At 35.9% G+C, this 25,087-nt stretch overlaps 1 protein-coding gene across 2 annotated transcripts in view; it reads left to right on the forward strand.

The window, feature by feature from the left end:
- Positions 1-25,087, forward strand: part of ccar2 (cell cycle and apoptosis regulator 2) — a 58,194-nt gene that overhangs the window by 22,795 nt on the left and 10,312 nt on the right. For both annotated transcript variants that reach the window (XM_039769623.1, XM_039769624.1), the window contains exons 12-17: positions 5,348-5,519; positions 6,278-6,448; positions 10,221-10,367; positions 13,532-13,670; positions 15,583-15,656; positions 16,206-16,352. In XM_039769623.1, the coding sequence (XP_039625557.1) occupies positions 5,348-5,519; positions 6,278-6,448; positions 10,221-10,367; positions 13,532-13,670; positions 15,583-15,656; positions 16,206-16,352 (850 nt within the window). The remainder of the gene's footprint in view (positions 1-5,347; positions 5,520-6,277; positions 6,449-10,220; positions 10,368-13,531; positions 13,671-15,582; positions 15,657-16,205; positions 16,353-25,087) is intronic.

Raw genomic sequence — 25,087 nt, forward strand, 5'->3', positions numbered from 1 at the left:
GTACACTATCACAATGCAAGGGAGGTTTTCTTTTGCAATTGTTATATACAGTTTTGATTTCATATAGTTGACACTGTTACAGTTTTGGGAAGATGTGAATAAGACCTAGGAAAATGAGCTTGCTTTTTTTTTTCTTTCTTTCTTTTTTTTTTTTTTTTTAAATTAGGTTTATGTGTGAAAAGAGTAGAATCACAACTAAGCCAGGAAAAAAATGGGTACTTGGCAATTAATAACACTTGCATAAAGGGTTTATTAAAATAAAGCATATTTTTATTGAATATTATTATTTGGAAAGTGACTATAGCTATGGTTTTATTAAAAGAAAACTGTGCCTCATTTTGCAGCGTGCATTAAGATATTTCAGAAAGGATTTCATTGCTGTTTTTGTTATTGTAAAACTGACAATAATCTTGTATGTATTCTGCAAGTGCATGAAATCATTTCTTCAACAACTTAAAGGCTCTGTTCATTACAGGAATGTGTTCATCATGGATTATTCTTTATGTTTTAATAAAGTTGGTTTTTATTTATTTTTTTATGGAATTTGTTGTCACTGAAAATTCTGCAGTTAAATAAACCATGAAGGGGGATGTACAAAATGTTGTGTTAGAACCAGAATATTTTTGGGGTCTAATACAATGATCACAAATGCAGTGTAGTGTTGCAGTCCTTGAATTATTTAACCCATCAATTCCAATTCAACTGAACAAAATTTGAAATAATTTGAATTTCGGGAAATTGAATTTAATTCAATGAAATTCTGAACATTTGCATGTTTATTGTATTTTTCTTGCTGCATATCTGAAGTTATATGTATTGATATATATTTCCGATAATGAATGTCATTAAATGTTAAAGGTTCCTTTAATATTGTGTTTGATATATGAAGATTAGCTGATGTAAAGTAGATTCAATAAAAAGGAGAATTTGAAATGCATAGTCATTGAAAAAAGATAAGAAATATGTGTTGAGGTGTGGATTTCACCATACTGTTTATACCAGTAAAGGATTACTTGAATATCTGAAGACAAAAACAATTGTTTGACATCTATAAATATAAGCTACTACATAAAGTAATGAAAAACATCCTCAGTCTCGTTGCTAAACTGTAATATATAATATTTTAAAACAAAATATTTTATTGATGATAAATGTTTTTAATATACAGTATATACTGTTTTGTTGCATCCTATCCTCTTTACATCTTTAAATAACAGAAGTGTTATGGAGAATTATTGTGCAGATTGAAAGATGAAGTGAAACATTCAGTTTATTTATAAACAGATAAATTGAGAAATGATCCTACATGACATGTAATTGTAATGTGTATATTATGATATACTATTTGATTTCATTATTTTTTTTTTTAATCAAATGTTGGAAGTTGAAAAAGGAAAGCTGTAGGGTTAGGTTTATGGAGAAGATAAGACAGGCACTGGGTGGCAGTGAAGAGTTGCCAGGTAGCTGCGCAACTACAACAGAAATAGTAAGGGTGACAGCTAGAAGGGTGCTTGGGGTGACATCTGGACAGTGGAAGGAGAATAAGAAAACCTGGTGGTGGAATGGCGAAGTACAGGAGAGTATACAGAAGAAGAGGTTGTCGAAGAAGAAGTGGAATATCAGAGAGACGAAGAATGTAGACAGGAATTCAATGAGATAAGGCTTAAGGTGAAGAGAGAGGTGGCTTAAGGCTAAAGAAAAGCCATATGATGAGTTGTATGAGAGGTTGGACACTAAGAAGGGAGAAAATGACCTGTACCGATTGGCTAGGCAGAGAGACCGAGCTGGGAAAGATGTGCAGCGGGTTCGGGTGATAAGGATAAAGATGGAAATGTACTCATAAGCGAAGAGAGTGTGTTGCGCAAATGGAAAGAGTACTTTGAGAGGCTGATGAATGAAGAAAATGAGAGAGAGAGAGAAGGTTGGATGATGGGGATATAGTGAATCAGGAAGTGCAATGAATCAGCAAGGAGGAATTAAGTACAACTATGAAGAAGATGAAGAATGGAAAGGCTGTTGGTCCAGATGACATACCTGCGGAAGCATGGAGGTATTTTGGAGAGATAGCATTGGAGGTTTTTTAAGATTGTTTAATGCAATCTTAGAAAATGAGAGAATGCCTGAGGAGTGGAGAAATGTTCTGGTACTGATTTTTAAGTATAAGGGAGATGTGCAGCTCGATAGTAACTACAGAGGGATAAAACTGATGAGCCACAGAATGAATTTATGGGAAAGAATAGTGGAAGCTAGGTTAAGAAGGGAGGTGATGATTAGTGGGCAGCAGTATGTTTTCATGCTGTTAAAGAACACTAAAGATGTGATGTTTGCTCTGATGGTGTTGATAGATAAGTGTAGATAAGGCCAGAAGGAGTTACATTGTGTCTTTGTGGACTTGGAGAAAGCATATATTACGGGATGCCTAGAGAGGAGTTGTGGTACTGCATGAGGAAGTTGGGAGTGGCAGAGAAGTATGTAAGAGTGGTGCAGGATATGAACGAGGGAAGTTTGACAGTGGTGAGGTCTGTGATAGGATTGATGGATACATTCAGGTTATTTGGAATGGTGTTGGACAGTTTGACAGACAAGATTCGATACAAGTCCCCATGGGCTATGATGTTTGCGGATGACATTATGATCTGTAGTGAGAGTAGGGAGCAGGTGGTGGAGATATGTTCTAGAGAGGAGAGGAATGAGGGTCAGTAGGAGTAAAACAGAATACATGTGTGTGAATGAGAGGGAGGCCAGAGGAATGGTGAGGAAGAAGGGAGTAGAGTTGGCAAAGGTGGAGCAAGATCAGTAATACAGAGTAACGGGGAATGTGAAAAAGAGGTGAAGAAGAGAGTGTGGGCAGGGTGGAGTGGGTGGAGAAAAATGTCAGGAGTTATTTGTGACAGAAGGGTACCAGCAAGAATGAAAGGGAAGGCTTTATAGAATGTAGTGAGACCAACTATGTTACATGGGTTGGAGACGGTGGTACTGACCCAAAAAACAGGAGACAGAGCTGGAGGTGACAGAGTTAAAGATGTTAAGATTTGCATTGGGTGTGACAGGGATGGACAGGATTAGAAATGAATACATTAGAGGGTCATCTGAGGTTGGACGGTTTGGAGACAAAGTCTGAGAAGCAAAATTGCGTTGGTTTGGATATGAGAAGAGGAGAGATGGTGAGTATATTGGGAGAAGGGTGTTAAGGATGGAGCTCCCATGTAAGAGGAAAAGATAAAGGCCTAAGAGAAGGTTTATGGATGTGGGGAGAGGGGACATGAAGGTGGGGAGTGTAATGGAGCTAGATGAAGAGGACAGGAAGATATGGAAAAAATTGATCCACTGTTGCAGCCCCTAACGGGAGCAGCCAAAAGAAGAAGAAAGAAGATTTTTTATTTGATTAATAATGTTTGAAGTTTAGTATTTAGTTATGTCTAGGAATTTTATTGAATTTAGTAAATTTCAATTAATTTACTGTCATTCAAATTAAATTCCAGTTCTGTTTCCTTAGATCTTGGTACAGTTTCTATTCCAGTGCCTAAAATGGAAAAAAAATTACTATTTATTCTCAGTTCAGTTTGTGACTAAGCCAACCCTTTTGCGGGCATTGTTTGCCTGCGTAGTTTGAGTGTACAGTTTTTCTTGAGCACACTTGTTAGAAACTGGTGTAGTAGTTGCTTTTAAAAAATTAAATGCAAGTTTACCAATAGGTTTATGAATGGATACTGTATTTACTACAGTAAAGACTTTCAGAATAAGCTAATTAATAAGCCTGTAATATAGGCAAGTCATAAGATTACATATTTTTACCTGTAAAGGTAAGAGATTAAAGTTTACATCTAATCCTCTGTTTCTACTTCTATTGTTATTTTGGGTTTTGAGCAGAAAATAAGTCCAATTTATGACAGAAAATTGCAAATTGTAGATGTAGATTAAATAGTATGTTCTTAACTTAATTCTTTTTTTTGTAAAAACTTGATTGCTATGTATGGATTGTAATAAAATTAATAAAAATAGTATTAGCTTGTTTGAATTAGACAGCATTACTGAGTTTCTTCTTGGGCTATTATCATCATCATCATCATTATTATTACATATAATTTTCTTGTCACCTGTTACATGATCATTTATATTCCATTACCATACATATTCCCTTTGTGACCTCTGTAGAGATTTATTTAGCAGAAACCTGAAATCCCAGTTGTTCCAATTATCCTTTATAAAAAAAAAAAAAAATAGTAAAATTATGCCTCATCCACAATTTGAAGAAAAAAAATGTTTCAAGTCCATTTTAATGATGGTTCCATGCCTGGTATGATATTAGCAAAATCTAGTTACCGTAACACATATACATGCCATATTTCATATTAAATGACAGAATTGTCCAGAGGTCAAAACATTAAATGTTTGTATGATTTCTACAGTCCTAGAAACTGTTTTAAATTTATTTGGACATATACCTTACTTAGCCACTTTCACAACTGCAAACTGTCCCTGAAATTCAATGGCAAATTGTCATGCCACAGACATTTGAGTAAAGTGGAAACTCCACCCTCAAAGTTATCTGTTTTTTTTTTTTTTCTTTTTCCATTTTTAGCAGTCTATAGCTTGCAAAAAGTTTTGAACACATTAAGTGAATCAGTCATGAATGAATCACTTAGGTTGTGGCAGTTATAATTAAGCAGGGGGGTTTGCTTGTTTTGCAGAGGTGACTATTTCAGAATGTCAGGAAATTGTGTCAATTATACTACTAAACTTGGTGATATTTAGATCCACTTTTCAGAAAAGGGAATGATGTACTCTAATGATAATGAAACAAAAGTACAAAGGACTGCTCATGGTATTCATCAGATGGAAATTAATATATATTATGCAGTATTAAAATATTCATTAGTTCATATTACTGGTTTATTGCTGCTTTGCATCTGGCTGTGCTGTGTTCAAGTTTGTATAAAAAATGTTTGGAATATATTGCACAGAAGTATGTGTCTTTAGAAAATAGTAGCAAAGAATGCATCTCTTGAATTATTCTTGTTCTGTATTTGAAAGAGACTACAGTGAAATCAAATGATTTTATGATTATTCCAAATCAGGAATTTTAAAATGCTATGTAATTTGCAGGGTGGTAAATTTGTCATTGTGATGGCTTACATTTTTGATGAACTTCCTTTGAAATTTAATTTGCAAGAAAGCAGTACTGATGGTTTTATAGCAATCGTGTTTATTCATTGTTAGAAAATGATACTGTAATCACACTTGTAACTGGCATACTAGGTTGAGAATCTTGGAAAGGGTATTTTTCTTTCAAGAACTTGAACATGTGTTTTTTTTTTTTTGTTGTTTCATTTTTGTTTTGTTCTAGGTTTCGCTTTGCTGAAGTGCGGTACTTGCATGGTGAGCGGGTAGAGACAACAGTGTTCTTTATTCCTGATGTGTGGCACTGCATGCCCTCCTTACCAGAGTGGGAAACTATAAAGAACAATCACAAAGTAACTGTAGATGACAATGACACCACTGAAGATGAGCAGGACAAGGTATTTGGAGTTTGAGATTATTCAGAATGATTTAAGATTGGATTCTTTATTGCCCTTGATCCAGTATGGATTAAGTGGATTAGAAAATGGATGAATAATCATCCATTTGTGATAGGTTTAAAATAAACAGTTATTGAAACTGTGATGAAAATAACTGGGTTGTCTGGAGCACTAACATTAAAGTGCCTTAGTTTTAAGAAGGTATGCTGACTCCTAGATTAAATTACATTTTGTTAGCTGATTCATTTACGTATATACAGTATATGAAATACGTTCCTTTTAGAAAAATGTTTCAGGTAGACTGACTACTTCATTGGGGAAGTTGTGCTTGTGTTGTCTGTTTAACTTATATTCCTTGGCTTATGAGAAATGAAGCATGGATGTAGCATGACAATGAGTGCTGTTTCAGTCACAAAATACTTTATAGTTTTCAGTCCCACTAGTAATTTAATCCGGGTCAGCACTTATACTTTTTTCTTCAAAAAGGATGTTTGTGAAATGTCCCTTCAATGATTCACCTGTTTATCTTCATTCTTCAATGTAGTCTTTAAAGTATACTTACTTAAGAATGTACCCCTATTTTTACAATTATTGGTTCTAGGCATGGTTCTGCGACACATTTCAATATAAATGTGGTAAAAGAAGTGTGATTTTAATGACTGCACCAAAAAAATTGTAGTACTGGTAGTTTAAGTGTCTACTGTATTTACATGTTTTTTCTCTATCTGATTAACACGTGTGTTTGTCTTTGTATGCAGGGCAAAGGGGAGTCTCCCCCAAAACCAGAATGTCAGGATAGCTTGCCAGATGAGCCCTCCATTATTTCAAGTCCACAGCAGAAAGCTGCAGGAGACAAGTTTACCTGTGCAACTCTTTCTTTAAAAACCTTATTAGAATGTCGGCAAGGCAGCAGTGAGTTTGCTTTTGAGGTATGAAATAAGGGATTGATGCTTGGTATCTCGGTTGTATAAACATGCCATTAAATCCTTTTTTTAATGAAAGTGTAGGACATGTAAGTGCATATAATTATGCCAACCATGATAAACCCTTTGCTGTGAAAGAATGACTAAAGTAACAAGTAAATGAGCTTTAAGGGGGTTGTGTTGAAGTCGCATGTTAAAAGCAAGTTCACTTTAATATAAATAAGCTGAAATCTCTCTTAATCTCATATCAGTTGCATTTTTTCTAGCTGTTAGGTTAACTGTATTACAAAAGTTTCATACAAGCCAGGTAACCATGCTTGGGCTGAAACCTGCATATGCGTGTGTATGTGTACGTGTATAATTGTGTGCGTGAGTGTGTGTATGTATATACATGCAACAAAGTATTTTTTTTTAGGATGAAACCATTATTTGATGCCAATAGGTTGGAGCCTTGCCCAAACTATGTTTAGCCATGAATGTCTATAAGGAGCTCCATATTCCTGTGTTAACCTGTGCCTGTGTTATAGACCATGTTGGCCCAAATTACAGTAATTAAACCTGTGTGTGTGCTTCATGTTCATAGCATAATGATATGTACTCAGAAATCTGTGTGGGAATAATTGTTTTGGATACCAGTATATAAGACTTTCTTACTGAGATAAAGTTTGTTCTAAACGCCAAGCTTGTTCAGCAGCTTCAGTGTAATCTGTTAGTGCCTTTTTCATATAAGTAATGTTTTCCATATTTCTGGCTGTGGCAGTGACAAAACAAAAAAAAAATTCCTATTGAATTTAGTACATCTCCTTGGCTTTTAATTAATGTATTGTTCTTGCTAATATAATACTGTATTAACCAGGAGGGCTCCCTATTATTTTCTTTTGTTTCATGGATTTTAATTTTCGTCGCCACTATGACAGTGATTATTTGGGCCTTATCTTTGCAAATTTGCAACTGTTCTAGACATGGAATGTTTTGATTATTACCATGTCTGTACTTCGTGGCGTGGTTCATGAAAATCAACCAAAATGGTTGCAGGACCACAAAAGCAGTGATTTTTTTTTAATTGCCATTTGAATCACTTTGAAAACCTGTTGTCTGAATTGAAGAGGACCTTTAACAAGCACAAATTTAAAACTATCAATTGTATTTTGTTCTCTATGGAAGAGAGGTCCAACATCCCTCCAAAAGTTTGATCTAACCTTGTTACCCTTTACAGGAAGTAAAGTTTAGTGCTATTATCTTCACCAAAATTAATTATAGGTGTACCAATAGTTGTGTTTTGCAGAAAAAATGCTCTATTCTATATTTTACTACTCATTTTTGAGCACAAAATATGACTTGTGTTTATTTTATACATTCATTTTTGTTTAATTTCATGAATGCTGCCAATAACTCCAGAGTAAACCATATATCTTATTTTGTTTAAATCCTTTACCTAGTCCAACTGTGTGCACGTTTATGTTGCTGCATACTATCTAAAACAGAACAATGATTCAAGTTTGTGCAGCAATAAAATAAGGAAAAGTAAAGTAGGGACAGAAAGCTGGATGTTACAATTCCTTTCTGGTTTAGGATTTAATGTGAACTGTTGTCCTCTTGAACCAGTTCCTGAAACTATATAGTATTCTGTTTACTCAGAGTAACTCAGGGCATTAATTTCAGCTTTTTTCAAACCAAAATGAAGAGTAAACATATCTGTCATGAATAGTTATCATTATCTATACAATTGTAATCTGTTTGTTTGGTCATTCAAGAACAATATAGCTAAACTGATTTTTACAAAGTTTTGCATATACTATATGCTGCCATTGGTCCAACTTAAAATATAAGTAATGGAAAGCATCACAAAAAACAGTGTAGATTCTGGAACTGCATTTCCCATCAGGCAGCAGGAGAGTTCTGTGCTGGGCTGATTGAAGGATACCTTTATCAGCAGACACAAATGTTTGAACCAGCCAAAGTGGGTTTTCATCTAAGACCGCAGGTACAATGTTTTCTTCTCTGCAAATTTGGATAACGATTTGCTTACCACATTGGACTCCAGCTTTTGCTGAACAATGCCTTTTTGTTTCATTGCGGATTATGTTTAACCGTGTTAAATTTTCAAGAGATCCTTCCCGCTTATTTTCATCTGGATCCTATGAAACAAAGTTTAGCGTTAATTTCGTGAAATTGCATGCAGAAAGAAACTTGGCTGTTTCGCTCACCATTTTCTATTACTTTATAATGTTATATTTTACATAACCTAGGCGGGAGATTCATGCTGCTTGACATGGACAGTAGCGGCCTGTTTCATGTTGGCCAAGCGGCAGATGGGAATTTCATTACACTGTGTACTCCGAAATTAATTTTTTTCAAAGCAAAACTTTATCATTTTGAAAAAGCCAATGCTATGGTACTCCTGCACACCATTACTATTTGCAAAAGAGCCATGATGAAACAGAAAAAACTGTTTTGTTTTAGCATATGCCAAGTTGCTCTTCACAATATGGCAGAAAGAGAATTATTGAGAATGGTGGCAATTTTTACCGTTGATGGTAGACATACTCAGTTCCTTTTTATGATGATATACATATCATTTTAGGTTTTTATGCCAATACAGTCATGATTTATAATAATTTTAAATCAACACTGAATGAATCAACTTTGAATCTTCTTTAACAGTATTGAACCAGTGCAGCAAGTGTTGTCTGCTGTAATAATACAGAGGTCTGCGAATCCCAGACCCCCTGGCCTCCCTACTGTAAATGCTCTCTGCAGTCATGCAGTCCAGTTTATTAATGTGGGGTTAAACATATATTCATGAAACCACACTAAACCAGCAAATAAAAAGAAGTAACATTCATGGATCCAACCCAACAAGGAGTTACCAAATTATGGAATCCAATCATAAACATGAAAATTAATTCTTGTCTCATGAAAGCAGAAAAAAATTGGTTGATATCAGAGAAGCAATGTAAATGACACATAGGACACTTGCCTTTGAGCCAGTAATGACAAAAGAGTCAATATTTAGTAAACACATAAATATTATCTTTACCTTAATCCATTAAGCCAGTATACCCAGGCATTGCCAGGTACATCTGCTAGTGTAAAATATTTTTCCTCCTCTTATTTTGTGCCTTTTTGTACACTACATTGTTTTTGTGCTTGTTGAAGAACATCCTTTTACAAATTGGCACAATGTCCCTTTTTCAAATAACTTAATTCTTTCATTGGCTCTAATAGTTAGCCATACGTGATTCACTGAGCTACATTTTGTAGTTCAGTTAATTTTGTACTTGAGCTAATAACTATTTACTGTACATATTTCTTTATTTTGGATGCATCAGTTCTTCAAAGTAATACATGGAATTCATAGACACATACCACTGTTTACTTAAAAAGACTAGTTTTGAAAGAACAACAATTTAGTAATAAAAATGTTTCATTTAAAGTACCTCATAGACATTGAAGCAGCACTCATCATAACTGATTTAAATAACTCAAGGACAAATGCTTGTCCATCACATCTACTGTTGCCTTTATGTCTGACATCCAGAAAGTACAAACAGTGTGAAGTTCACCCTGACTAGAAAAAACCTCTTTGCAGATGAGCAACCTTGTCTTTATTTTCCTAACTCTGTTCTTATCACACCCATATTGCATGCAGTACTTTAACAAGGTATATACAGAATTTGAGAATCACTTCAAAAACTGAATATTTTATAAAGTATCTGCATAAATACCGTCACATCTCTGGAGACTTTATAAATTCTTATAGATTCTGTTTTAACAGGTGTTCCTGATGGCTGAGCTGTTTAATGAAATGCTACAACGAGACTTTGGGTTTCTGATTTACCAGACTCTCTGCCTACTTCCAGGACCAGAGACTGTACAAACTCAGGATAAGAGTGAAGAAAACAATCAAGACATTAAGATGACAGTAAGCCATCATCATTGCCTTGTGTTTGCTGTATTTAGGAATAAAGAAAGATGTCATAATCTCTTTATTTTAATCCTATTGTTGTCTCATTTTCAAAAGAAATCTGCAAAAATGCATACATCCATTTGAAAAATGAAGTTGGCCAAATTTAATTTAAAGTATACTAAGATTAAAAAGGAAGATATAAAGTAAAAATAAATGCAATTTCTCATTCTGAAATGTGAGCAGTAAGTCACATTAAATACTGTAGAATAGATACTATCAGTGAAAATGAAGCTTGCCTAACACAGATCAGTTTAGGAGCACTTTTAGGTAAAGGGCGATGAGTTTTGTTGCAATTATTTGATACTGTGCTGAAATACCAAAGCCACACATCAGTAATGCATTACCAAAAGTCAAAGTGCAGCAATGCTTCCATGTCAGAAGCACTAGCAAGGAAAAAAAAAATGATTGGCAGTCGGATGAATTCACACAGGGCTGTGTACAGTGATAGAAGAAGATGTTACCAATTAGCTTGGTTGATGGTAAAGGTTTTCAACACTTTAATCAGTCAATCTCAAGTGAAGGTGCCACATTCTACCGAGACACTGTCACCCACTAAATCAATCAATCAATCAATCAACATTTATTTATATAGCACATTTTCATACAAAAAATGTAGCTCAAAGTGCTTTACAAAATGAATAGAAAAATAGAAGACACAATAAAAATAAACATAAGTCAACATTAATTAACATAGAATAAGTAAGGTCCGATGGCCAGGGTGGACAGAAAAAAACAAAAAAAACTCCAAAAGCTGGAGAAAAAAAATAAAATCTGTAGGGGTTCCAGACCACGAGACCGCCCAGTCCCCTCTGGGCAATCTACCTAATATAAGTCAAACAGTCCTCTTTGTATTTAGGGTTTTCATGGAAGGACCTGATGATGATGGTCATGTAGATTTCTGGCTTTCAGTCCATCAATGTTGGAGCATCATGATGCTTTGAGTAGGTGGTGGTGGCGCCCGCCACCACAAAGAAACCAGAAAAAGAAACAGAAGAGAGAGTTGGGGTCAGTACGGATTTTAGAGCCATTATGAATATTTATTATGATGAATTGAACATACAGAGTATCAGTATTAAGTTAAAGTGAAGTTATGAGAAGGCCATGTTAAAGTAATATGTTTTCAGCAGTGTTTTAAAGTGCTCTACTGTATTTGCCTGGCGAATTCCTATTGGCAGGCTATTCCAGATTTTAGCTGCATAGCAGCAGAAGGCCGCCTCATCACTTCTTTTAAGTTTTGTTCTTGGAATTCTAAGGAGACACTCATTTGAAGATCTAAGGTTACAATTTGGAATATAAGGTGTCAGACATTCCGATATATAAGATGAAGCGAGATTATTTAAGGCTTTATAAACCATAAGCAGTATTTTAAAGTCAATCCTGAATAACACAGGCAACCAGTGTAGTGACATCAAAACTGGAGAAATGTGTTTGGATTTTCTTTTCCCAGTTAGGATTCTAGCAGCTGCATTCTGCACTCGTTGCAAACGATTTATGTCATTTTTGGGTAGTCCTGAGAGGAGTGCGTTACAGTAATCTACTCTACTGAAAACAAAAGCGTGAATTAATTTCTCAGCATCTTTCAATGATATAAGAGGTCTAACTTTTGCTATGTTTCTTAAGTGAAAAAATGCTGTCCTAGTGGTCTGATGAATATGCGATTTAAAATTCAGATTACAGTCAACAGTTACCCCTAAGTTTTTTACTTCCATCTTAACTTTTAATCCTAATGCATCAAGTTTATTTCTGATAACCTCATTGAATCCATTATTGCCAAATACTAAAATTTCAGTTTTCTCTTTATTTAGTTTGAGAAAATTACTATTCATCCATTCAGAAATACCAGTAAGACATTATATAGAAAAACATTTTACTGAGACGAAACAAGAGCTCAAAACTAAGCTAGCCATAGACAATAACTTCACTTTCAGTACTAAACTTTAGACTATGTTAACAAGCATGAGTTTTATTGCAATGACCGACCCCTCGGCATAGAATAAATTGGTGACATTACTGATGGAATATTTTTCAACCAGACCTGTATAGCTGATAAACTTGCTGAGAAACTAACTGCTGTTGTGTAGACACTGAGATTTAAAGGCAAAGTAATTGTGGCCAATAATACCCCAATCCCCATGAACTAGGCCTGGTTTGTATGTTTTGCTCATACACTTTAATGTCATCAAGACTGTTTGTATAGTCAATAATGGATTTAACATTTATTTTAACTGTGGTAGTTAACTACCAGACCGTAGCCAGGAACAACAACAGTGTAATCAGTATGTCCGTTCTTGGCTGTCAACCTGACAGTTAACACATGATGGATTCCTGAGCACTGATTCCAAAACACAAATTGCATAAAATGCTTTTCAGTATTGTGAAACAAAACATTTGTAATACATTTTCCCTTAGTATTAAAACAAATTCTTAAATGCTTGCATAGAATTTTTTCTGGAAGTTTTATCTTTGCATTTTTTCTGTGTTAAAACCTGGTATCCCTACTGTAGGCCCTGAAATGTCCATGTGGATAAAGTTACAAGAACAGCGCTACATTTATCTCTGTAGCATATTTTCATATACAGAATGTAGCTCAAAGTACTCTACAAAATGTCAAAGGAGTAGCTACAAGAAAAGAAAAAACTAATTAAAATTAGATATGTATGTACAGTAAATATGAAAAGCGCCACCTGGTAGTAAAATCTTTCTTTCATTTTTGCTTTTGTTTGATATTAAGGAGACTTTGAATATGACTGTTGATTGGAAAACCTTGTGTTAACTCTATGTGGTTGGTTAATATGCAGTTTTTGTATGGTATGGACAATTTATTGGTTTCAAAATAACAACCAACCACCCCACCGCCAGTTCAGAGCCGTCTTTGTCTTCCTTTTGCTTTTTGTTCTTGTTAGAGATGTATAGATTTACAGGACTATGTCTAGAAAATTGACTGTTACATTTTTATGCTGTGTAATTATAAAAATAATCATTTTTATTGACAAATTTTAATTATGTCCTTTTCAGCTGTTTTACATAGGTGATATTATTCTTTATGCAGGCCTCTTGATAACTAGCCTAAAACCAGTTTTTTAAATTTATTTTAATAAATGATCTGTTACCTTCCACAGTCTGAAGTTAAGAAAGAGGAAGAGGTAGATGCAAAATTTAAGGGTGAAGAGACTTTGAAATTCGAGCAGAGTAAAAAGACAAATGATGAAATAATTGATGACTGCTTGCTTTTACAAGATGATGATGAAGATGATTTTGGTGAGGCATCCCTCAGAATTTTCCTTATAAAATGTATTATTTATATAATGAGATGTTAAATGTTATTGTGCCAATGATAAATGTTTGAAACATGCAGTTTAAAGAAATCAGTAGCCAGATATTTTTGACTTATTTCTTCATACACTTTCTTAGCTAGTGCTTTCATACATCCCAAATTCAATTTTTTTTTAACATATAAATTCTTATTCTTCCCAAAGGTCTGTACAACCAAGTGTTTTAATATGTTGAACCAAAGGGTGCTGAAGTCAAGTTCAACTCTACCCTGAAATTGACCAGGTGAAATAGGAATGTTAAAATGCAAGCAATTTGGTAAACTTTTAGAATTACGATTAGAAACAGGCCATCTTTTGCAGAAAAATCATAGCTTAATTTCAGCAGATTTAATTTTCAGCATATTTTTATGTGTTCTTTTGAACACTAAAGAATCATTTGTATGCAGATGCACTGTGCATCTGGAGTATCAGCTAGCATGGACAGGAAGGCTCAACTAGTTATTCCATGTTTCAGGCTTACAAATATTTCTCCTTCAAACACTAAATCATATAGTGAGAACAGACACTTGTTCCACAAATGTGAGATCTGGTTGTTTAATATGTGATTAAAAACACACAATCTCATCAAAAGTAAGTTCACAAAAGTCTGGGAGTCATATGAAAAATGGAGGTCACAAAACTCAGTTAATATGTATTTGCTTGAATTGCTGTGCTCTTCCATCTCAACCTCCCCAACAATAAGAAAGTAATCACCTTATTAAAGGAAAGAGTCTATCTCATTGATATTGTTCTAAATGCTATTTGAAGAGAATGCTAACCTGTGTTACACAGGCAAAATTTTCCAGACAGTTTCTTCTAAGTCACAAAAATATAAAATTGTAGAAGTTACTCTGTAAAGTACTAAATCAAAGTAAAAAGCACTTGCTTTTTTTTTTGTTAAATCATAGTGCCATAACTTCAGTCGCTGCTTTAATAGGAACCAACAGAGAGGTATAAGAGTGAAATACTTCGGTTTTAGTCGCAGCATTTAAATAAAACACACACACACACACACACCCATCATTTTCTTTAGCACCACTTGCCTACGGACCCACCTTTAAGCAGAAAAAGCAGCCAAGCTGTAAACAACACCTTCAGTGCTTATAGTGGTTAAAGCGTCAAGTCCTTGTATCTAGATAATTGTTGTACAGCGCTGTATATGATTATGCATATTGCTTATATGTACACCATATTGTGTTCCCAATCTGAGAAAAATTTTGACACTTATTTTCCAAGCTTGTCCATGTCACACTCCAGTATTTAAGTCTCACTAAAATATGCTTTCACTCAACTTTTTTGATCACTACTTCACTATAACCACAATGCTGCTTCCAAAGCTGTGTTTTAAAAGGTGCCAGTGCGAAACACTTAAGTTAAGTTACCGTCATCACGGTACACAAAATGAGGAGTATCAGCAAGGAAGGTTTTTATAACCGATTTTACTTGGGTCTGTCAGAAGCATTTGTTCAAACTTGATTTACATCGTCTTTGTCATATTGCATGTAAGTACTCTGTTGTAGCCTTGCTTTCACTTTAGAGAGAGAGAGAGAGAGTACAAGCAAATGGACAGACAAACTTTATTTGTCCCAGGGGAAATCTCTTTTTTTTTGTGCGATAGATAGATAGACAGACAGACAGATGTCACAAAGCTGTTATTGGGAAGGAATTGAAGAGATGCTAGGTGGGTGAAAGGTTGTAGGTACTGTTCTGTGTTTTATATGGTTTTTATGTTTAAATTGACTAAACATTTAAAAGGTTTTTATTCAAAACCCTAAAATGCAAACTGATTCATATAAAACTTCTGAAAGGTCTGTGTTATCCAATTGAGGAAATGACCTGGAGTATATTTTTTGATGTAGGGGTTTCTACAGATGAGGGTGAGATGAAGTCTGCTGTATCAAATTCATTAGATGCTGTCTCTAGTAAAGAAGTGGTAAGTATATGCCAGAAATGTATAATTATTTTTTTTTAATTTATAGTGTCTATATGCATGTTAGCTGCTTTAAAGATTCTGTTGGAACATCTTTGATATAATCTTAAAAATAATTACAATATAGTATTATCTTCCTTATAATTCTTATGCCTGTAGCTGGCAGTGAGTGTCCCTTTCTCTATATAATGCTGCTGCACATTTGGATACATTACAGTGTTTGTGTAGCATCAAATCTTTGCTGCTTATAAAAAGAGGAATGCATATCTTCCTCTTTGATTTCTTTCCACATTTTCATCCAGCTTTATTGGATGTTGTAGCAAAAATCATCATTTCCTTTTTTTTTTATTACAATGTTGCCTATTTACAAAGGCATGGAATCAAACTTACAAGACCATAAGTGCTATTCCCACTTAATGTAAGATCTTGAGTTAGTAATTAAACACTATGTATTCATAGTGTTTCAGTAGTAATGCAGTAAATTATCATAATGGGAGATAAGTGTTTAAAAAAAGATATATTGAAAAATGTTATATGCTTCATATAATACAGGAAAAAGTAGAGCACAATAAATTGGTCCTAAGTCGGGATGTTGTCCTGGCATTCACATACTTTGATCAGAATCTCTGTGGCTTCCTCATGAACAAGGACCTTGAGGAAATCCTCCATTCTTTAGGACTACACCTCTCACCTGCTCAGGTAAGACATTAGAACTATACTACTGTACGAATATAAAGTAAAATTTTAACTCCCTTAATAATTATCAGTTTTGCCTTTGGCATCACTGGTACTTAATCAAATCATTCAGCAAGGCTTCTACTTTATTTACCTTACCTTTCTCTGTTGTAGGAGGCTGGTCTCTGATCTTTAAATTTATATTAATGTAACTGAAGCATACTTGTTTTAAGAAGCAGAATAATACAATTGGTTGATGAACACAAACATTATAGAGATATGATAATTGAATATATATGTTGATATGTAAGGATGCAGACCATCTAGACTGACAAACATATAACATAGACAGACAAATTGTTTTCTTGCTATTTAGAGTTCTAATTTATCATGGCACTGATAGTTTTACGATACTTCGTTTTTAAAGTTAATGTCTGATGTGGGGAATTGTTGCTTTTGTTTCTTCACTAGGTTCAAGTGAAGGATTCTTATTATGTTATAGTGCATTCCTTGCTCTTTGCTGTGTGATCCTTTGTTTGTTGTGTGCTGGGCTTTCCTCAGTTAGACCCTTTGCTATGTTGTCTGTAGCTTCATAGAGAACAGCATTACTCTTTCTGGCACAAGAGTTTAGATGCTGAAGTTCCATTCTTGAAGTGATAGCTGTGTTGTGTGGCGGGTCCACAGCTCAAGTTAAAAAGGCCACTTTTTAAATAAATAGTTGCCGCACTCGCGGCTTAGAGAAAGGGTGTGGTAGTGTGGCCGTAGCAGGTTCCAGGTGAATTTGTGGTGTGAGCGGTCCTCGCTTAAGTGCACAGGTGAGGATTTGTCCGCATCCGTAATTGATCCCGGGAGCTGCTAATTGCCACACCTGGTCCACGTCCTCATGACAAATAATAGAAGCGTGAGATGGCTAGAGAAGAGAAAAAGAACAAAGAGAAAGGAGAAAAGACGAACAGAGGTTGCAAGAGAAGAAGAAGGCAGGAAGCAGGGAGGAGAAAGCCGGTGCGTGATTGAGCAAATGCTCGCTCACTGTATAGAGCGGTTGTCAGCTGTACAGTGAGCCCTCATGGGGTGTTTGGCCGGCATCTGGGGGCAGTCGGTAGTGGTTGCTCCCGCTGAGCATTAGAGAGGGAGTGACCAGAAGGAGGATGGCTCGCCGCATAAGGCCGAGAAGGCAGCGGGAGTCAGGACTTGGGAAGTGAAAGCCCCAGCATGAGCTCCCTGGTCGCTGGGAAGCCCAATTCACGGTCTGATGATGCCCAACAGAGCCAGGGGTCGGAAAGGCGAACAGACCAGCAGTAGAAGGTAGAAAGAAGGTCAGCTGCAGGTAGGGTGGCTCCCCTGGTGCATAGCCTGGATGGGAGAAGCTGGGGAGTCACCAGTAGAAAAGTACCGGGATCTGTTTTTAAAAGGACAGCTTCCAGCCATTATTTTAACTTTGGGTTTTTAAAGGATTTTTTTTCTATTGTTTTTTTAACCTCCACTGTTCACTCGTTTTTATTGGATTATTATTTATTTATTGAAACTTTTTTGAAGCACTGCACTTCGGACACTGTTTGATTTTGTTTGTTGATTTTAATAAAAGCACTTCTGCACTTTTTGCACCATCCCCTTGCTTCATTGTTGTGCCTCACTGCCTAGCTCATCGGTGACATTACCGACAGTGTAGGGTTCAAGGGATACCAGAAGGAAGATGGGAACATGGAGTAGAACCCGCATTGTCACAGGTTTTCTTCTGCTTTCAGACTGGCTCACTGTTTAAGCTTGGCAGACTGGATCTCAGCTCTCTGGCTTATAAAAAGAAGAGCCTTGGCTTCAGTTCCCCAAGGAAGACCAGCTCAAAGCCATTTAGTTTCAGAGAACAGGTTTCATAGGTTTTTAGTCATTTTAGATAGTGAGAGCAGAGCTCCCGTGGGAGTTCCCTTAGACTTCCCTTGAGTGAGCCGAGAGAATCAGGGTGTGTCTTCAGAGAATTCACAGGCTGATGCAAAGAGTTTTAAGGGAATGTGTAACTTCTGATAGGATTAAAGTCACATCCAGTAAAAAAGTCAGGGTCTCCTCATAGGCAAGGTCTTTTGTCCATCAGAATTGTCATTCATTGATTTACATTTCTTGCATTAATCCATTACATGCTTTCTGGCTCAAGAAATCTGCAAAGGGGCCTCTGCAAAGATGTCAGTGCAACTGTGATTTACACCTTTGTCATAAGATGAAGTACACACTGATTCTGATACGAGATGTTTAGTCCCTTACATTGGAATGCAAGTGGGGAAGGGTGCAGCTTGATGCCCGCTAAATTACCTGCATGCCAGTAATTCCTAACAGAATACGCAGTGACAACTTTGTGAGAACATAGCCGCCAGATGCAAAGCTTGTTTAGATTTGTTCAGCTTATGTTTTGTGACTTCTGATTACGAGTTATACAATACTAGACATTAAGCCCGTTAAAATAACGGGCGCTAGAACAGTAGTGCATAAGGGACCTTGTATGTGGCTGTAATATGTGTCACTTTATTGTGTGCCTTTAATTTTCTCTCTCAGTAATACTGGTTTGTATTTCCGTGAAATGCCTGTAATTTTATCTGAGAGTAATACAGTGGAACCTCGGTTCACGACCATAATTCGTTCCAAAACTCTGGTTGTAACCCGATTTGATCATGAATCGAAGTAATTTCCCCCATAGGATTGTATGTAAATACAATTAATCCGTTTCAGACCATATGAACTGTATGTAAATATATATTTTTTAAAGTTTTTAAGCACAAATATAGTTAACTATACCATAGAAAGCACAGCGTAATAGTAAACTAAATGTAAAAACATTGAATAACACTAAGAAAACCTTGAACAACAGTCAAAACTAACACTGCAAGAATTTGCGCTATAGCCTTATGACCCTCTCGCTAAAAACTCTTTTTTTAATGAGTTTTAAGCACAGGGGAAAAAATGAACATTTGAAAAATCTGTAATTTAATAAACAACCAAGAAAAGTAACATTGCAACAATGCATACGTGCCCCTGCGTGTGTGTCTCTCTCACAGGCCTGCGTGTGTGTCTCTTAAGCCTGCGCCTCTGTGTGCGTGCGTGTCTGTCTGTCTCGCGTGCCTGTGTGTGTGTGTCTCGCGTGTGCGTGCGTGTGTGTGTGACTCGTGTGTGTGTGTATTTGTGTGTGTCTCGCATGTGTCTGTTTGACTCGTGTGTGTGTGTGTGACTCACGCGCGCCTGTGTGTGGGTGTGACTCGTGCGCGCCTGTGTATGTGTCTGTCTCTCTCTCTGCACAGGGAATGCACAGGAAGAGACTGAACACATGCTGTGTGGCCCCACATATGCGCACTTCTCCAGAAGACACACACACACACGGACACCGCGCACTTCTGTGTGTGTGTGTGTGTGTGTGTGTGTGTGTGTGTGTGTGTGTGTGTGAGACTCGCGCGCGCCTGTGTGTATCTTGTCTCTCTCTCTGCACAGGGAATACACAGGAAGAGACTGAACACATGCCATGTGGCCCCGCACATGCGCACTTCACCAGAAGACACACACACACGGACACTGGACGCACACAAGGGTTTTATTAAAGAGGATAGGAGGCAATGCTGTAAGTGTTATGATTTAATGTCTCTTTGTGGTGTACATCAATTGCTTGTTTGTTTAGTCAAGTGCTTATTAAAGCAAAAGTAGCTGGATAATATAAATGTTAAGCACAAACTGCAAAAAGCCATTAGGGAAAGTGTTTTTGATTAAATTTCTAGTGGTGACTTTTTTAAAATTATTTCCTTGTTTTCTTAATTGGTTATTTTATGTATATTAAAGTGTGAAAACTAGCAGCAGCATTGTTTTTTTTTCTTACTAAATATGCCCTGTGTTAACTAACCATGATTTTTCATAGTGTATGGGGTATCATACACAGTGGAATAGACAGTAGGCAAAGCTATGATAATTACTTGTTGAAAGTTTCCTTCCTTTTAGGGTAAATATGTCTTCTTTTCACATTAGCTTTTGATGGACGTCTTTAACCTGATCTATTTCTTAGTACTCTTTGTTGTTTATAGTGTTTAGAAACTGGTAACTTTATTATAGTTACAAGAAGAAGCAGGACATCTGCTTTGAGCTGAAGCACATTATGATATAATTCTTGTCATTTGGATTTGGTGATAATACCAGTTGATCCATAGATTAAAGACAGTTTCATCAGTATGCTATAAATTAGTGGAAAACTTGTGAACATATCTTAAGTGTACAACACAAAACATGTATACAGAAGGAAATGAGAAAGTGATTTTCTGTTGACATATTAGTGTCATAAAAATATTTTTGAGTATGGATTGTACGCAATAAGTGATTTGATGTGTGTTTCAAGCATTGATGCAAACAGGAAGGTTGAAGGAGAAGAAACTGCATTTGTGCAGTGTTTGCTTGGAAGTGGCATCTGTAGCTCTAGTGAGAGAGGTGAATCCTTGCTCTCTGAACTATTTGAGTTGCAAAGTGTTAGCAAACATTTTGACTGATGAGAGGCATGTTAATGTGCACAGTTAATAAATAATACATTTTGTATTTATTATACCATGATTGGATTTTTTGGCCATATCAACCCCTCTTACTTGTCATTACTATAAAATTCTACCTTATTTTTATTGTGGAGTTGTGAAGTAATCTGCTATTTCAACTTAATTGAAACCTTTTTATTTAAAAGTAGTCAGTTGTTTAGCTAAGGACTGGTGTACCCAGCAGAAAAAAAATGCGTATAGTTTTTTATATTGTTTGTCTCTGAATTATTGTGAATTTCCCCTTGGGATTAATAAAGTGTCTGTCTATCTGTCTGTCTGTCATGTTTTTTTCATTCTACCAAATAAATTGCTTTGTAAATAAAATTCCTTGCAGGCTAGGAAAAAAAAAAAACTTGAACCCCCATACATTGAAGATAGTTTTCAATGCACAGCTTAAAAATATTGAATTTATTTTGAATGTTGAAAATAGTGTTGATATAATTCCTGGTTTCTAAGATGGATCTCTTTCAAGTAAGGTTATTAATAGTTATTTAATGGTAGGGTTGTGTTTGCAATTATTGATTTGGACCAGGAATCAACTTTGTGGATGTAATGTCAAAGAAAAGTATGGTCTTTCACAGTGTCTGCCTTTAAGTTAATTGTTGGATTCCTCTGACATGATGTGTTTCAGGAATCATCGAGTGACAGGCTGACATAGAAACAACTATACTCCCTCATTCAAACTAACAACAAAACAAAATTCAGTGCTTTTAAGATCAACTTCAAAGTGCTGTTTGGCAAAGCAAAGAAACAAATAAATTATGATAAAGTGGAGACTCCTAAAAGTCTTAAACATTTTTTGTTAGAATCAAAGCTGTTTCAACAGCCTGAGAGTATCTCTTAAGCAGTATGTTGTTTCTGAGACATTGAAGTGTGTCCAGTGAGGATGTGACTCACTTAACCTGTCTGTACTTAAATAGTGAAAAATACATATAAACAGTAGTAATTGATACTCATATTGTCATAAGTCAGTTTGAAAAAAGTTGTCAGATGATGCAAAGACAAATAGGTGAGAGATAGCCAAGAATATAATGGGGAAAAAGGCAAAAAAACTTTTATTTTTCAATAAATAATGTATAATAAGCATTTGGAGTTTTGTCATTATTATAAAGTGATAAAAGCAATGCAAAACTGAATCTCTATATAAGACATAGAAAGAAAAAAAAAAAAGATTTCTGGTGATGGTTACCAAAAATTATCCCACATCATTGAAGACAGACATTTATCCCTTTCTAAGTCTGTGTAAGCATGAATACCAGTTAGAATCAATATAATGCACATTTAGACATTTAGCTATGTTAAAATACAAAAACATAAAAGTCACATACTGATAATAAAACAAATAATGGGATCTTCTGCAGCTATTACGAGACTTGCACCTCTCAGTGCCTTTCTTCTTTTCTAGTACAGAGTCTATACTTAATAAATCATGCCAGTTTTTCCACTTGATTCCGGTATATTTATTTATCTTTGAACTTGTCTTTTCAAGTGTTTTGCTGTATGAACTGTGATGAGGGTTGTGGTGTTCATTTAAATTTTTTTTTTTTAACTGTTGTTTCTACAATATATGATTCATCATGACAGACTTCGTTTTTATTGATATTCATTTTAGTTAACAATACTTAGATCTTACAGAGAAAGCATAACGGGTTAATTATTTGCTATTGGGTATGGTCTTCTTCTTATAAATTTAATCAAGAGTTTGTTGTAGTTGATCAAAGAAACACCATCACTGTCAACACAGGAGTTCCACAAGGCTGTGTACCGAGTCCTCTGCTGTACTTCCTTTATACACACACAATACACCATTGTTAGATTTGCTGATGACATGGTGCTCTTAGGCATCATTTCCAAAAAGGTCAATGTAGAGATCCTGGCAGCACCTGGTGCCAAGCTCATAACCTCTCACTGAATCTCAGCAAGACCAAGGAGCTATTAGTGGATTTCAGACACTCAAGAAAATAATAAATGTATTCTTTTTATTATTTTACAACAAAGTGTTTGCTCTATTTACCAAAAATTATAATGTTATATTACAAATATATTAGTTGCTTGCTATCAGTATAATCCTGTGCACAATTTGTCATTTAATACAGATGTAAAGGGATTAAGCACAGATGTATTGGACAGTCCAGAACCTAAAGCCTATCCAACTCTTGGCACAGAAAGAAAGTGCAAACCAGACATAGTGGGCAGACTGGGATTTGAACCCAGTCTTCCTGTACTGTGAGGCAACAGGGCTAACCACTGCATGAACTACATTTAAATGGTCAGTCAGTCACTGGTCTTTTTATTCTTGTAGCCACGTTTCCAAAATAATGTACAGGGTGAGCCAAAATAAAGTACCACATTTCTCAAGGTCATTGTGTGAGGTAAAGGCGGGCAAGTGGGTTGGGGTGGGATCCTTTGTAGTTTTAAGTTGGCAACATGCCTTGATCCGGTGCTTTCTCTGTCGAAACATTCTTCAAAAACAACAAATCCATCGTCACCATGCAATGCACCTTCTGAACGCACTTCAGAATTCCTCCTAACAGTGACGTCCCAAATCCGAAAACAATTCTTCAGTGGATGGATAAATTTAGACAGATGGGTACAACATTGAACAGAAAATCTTCAGGCTGTTCTCATACTGTACGGATGCCTGAAAACATCCAAGCTGTAAGGGCATCAATTTTTCAGTACCCATGCAAACATGCTTTTGACTTTGGCATTTCCAACATGTCTTTGAGGAGGATTTTGCTTGAGGACTTTAATTTCCATCCATACAAAATGGTGGTAATTCAGGAACTCACTGGGAGAGCAGTAAAGAGTTGTGTGTGAACATTCTGCAAACTGTTCATCGAGATGCCATCATCATGTGCAGCAACGGGGAACATTTCCATTTGAATGGTTGCATAAATAAACAAAAGTTTCCACTATTAGACTGAAACCAACCCTCGTGAACTTCATCAGAGACCCCGGCACAGTGAACGTGTTACAGTTTTGTGTGTCGTTGCAGAATTTTTTTGAGGAGGGGGGAGCAACAGTCACCATCATGTCAGAACATTACATTGAAATGCTAGAGAACATTTTGCGGCCCCAACTGGATGAAATGGATTTAGTGGATGCCTGGTTTCAATAGGATGGGGCAACAGTTCATACAGAGATCCATGCAAGTTTTTGCGGGAGATCTGATCCCCCTACGTGGTGATATCGGGAGGCCTTCACATTCGCCTGATCTCGCTCCATGCAATTTCTTCTTGTGGGACTATCTCAAGTCAAAGGTATACACACACTGACCTCAAAACCTTGGTGCCCTCAAGGACGCTTTTCGCCATGAAATCACTGCTATTCTCCATGAAATGGCCGAACGAGTCATGCGAGTGTTCAGAAATCGTCTTGAAGAGACTAATGGTGGCCAGCACCTTAAAGACATCATTTTTAAAACACAGTGAAAAAACTCTATTATAATAAATTTTCTTGTGTCATAATGAAATTTATTTTACCTGGTAGCGTTTTTGTAAAATAAACGTTTGAAATGTGGTACTTTTTTTTTTTTTTGGCTCACCTTGTATTACATAATGTAGTTTTTTTCATTTAGCATCTATGATCATATGTTTTAATACTTTTTTTTTAATTCACCACTGCTAACAAATGTCCTAACCTTGCATCTTCCATCCATACAGTCAGGTGAAAAAGTAAGTGCACCCCAGCAAGTGTGTTTTTTTTTTTTTTTTAAATCAAATGTGGACGTTTCTAGATTAGATCATTTAAACAACAGCTTTAAATAGAGGTGATGTTATTGGGGGGAAAAAAGTTTCACTCTCAAGTAATGTATTCAACAAAAATATTCTATCTCTGGAAAAATAAGTACACCATTGGCCATAATAGCTAGTGTTACAGAACCCTACATTTGTTTCTTTTCAAACATTCCTTGGTGTGTTTGCTGGAATGTTTAGGACAGTTGTCAAGTTGAAGGTTGACTGAGCTTCAGTCTTCTGACAGATGGTCTCACTTTAGTCTTAACCACCCTGTTGTACTATGATACTATGATGGTGAACTGCAAAGGCACTAATGTAGCAAAACATCCTCAAACTATAACGTTTCCTCCATCATGCTTTGCTGTTGGAATCAGATGTTTCAGGTCAGATGTCTTTGAATTTCACTAAAATGTCTTCTAGTATTGTGGCCTGATAACTCTATCTTTGCCTCATCTATTCAGAGCACTTTGCCTTG

Source organism: Polypterus senegalus, chromosome 11 (genome assembly GCF_016835505.1).
Source record: "Polypterus senegalus isolate Bchr_013 chromosome 11, ASM1683550v1, whole genome shotgun sequence".
In the NCBI taxonomy this organism is placed as follows: Eukaryota; Metazoa; Chordata; class Cladistia; order Polypteriformes; family Polypteridae; genus Polypterus; species Polypterus senegalus.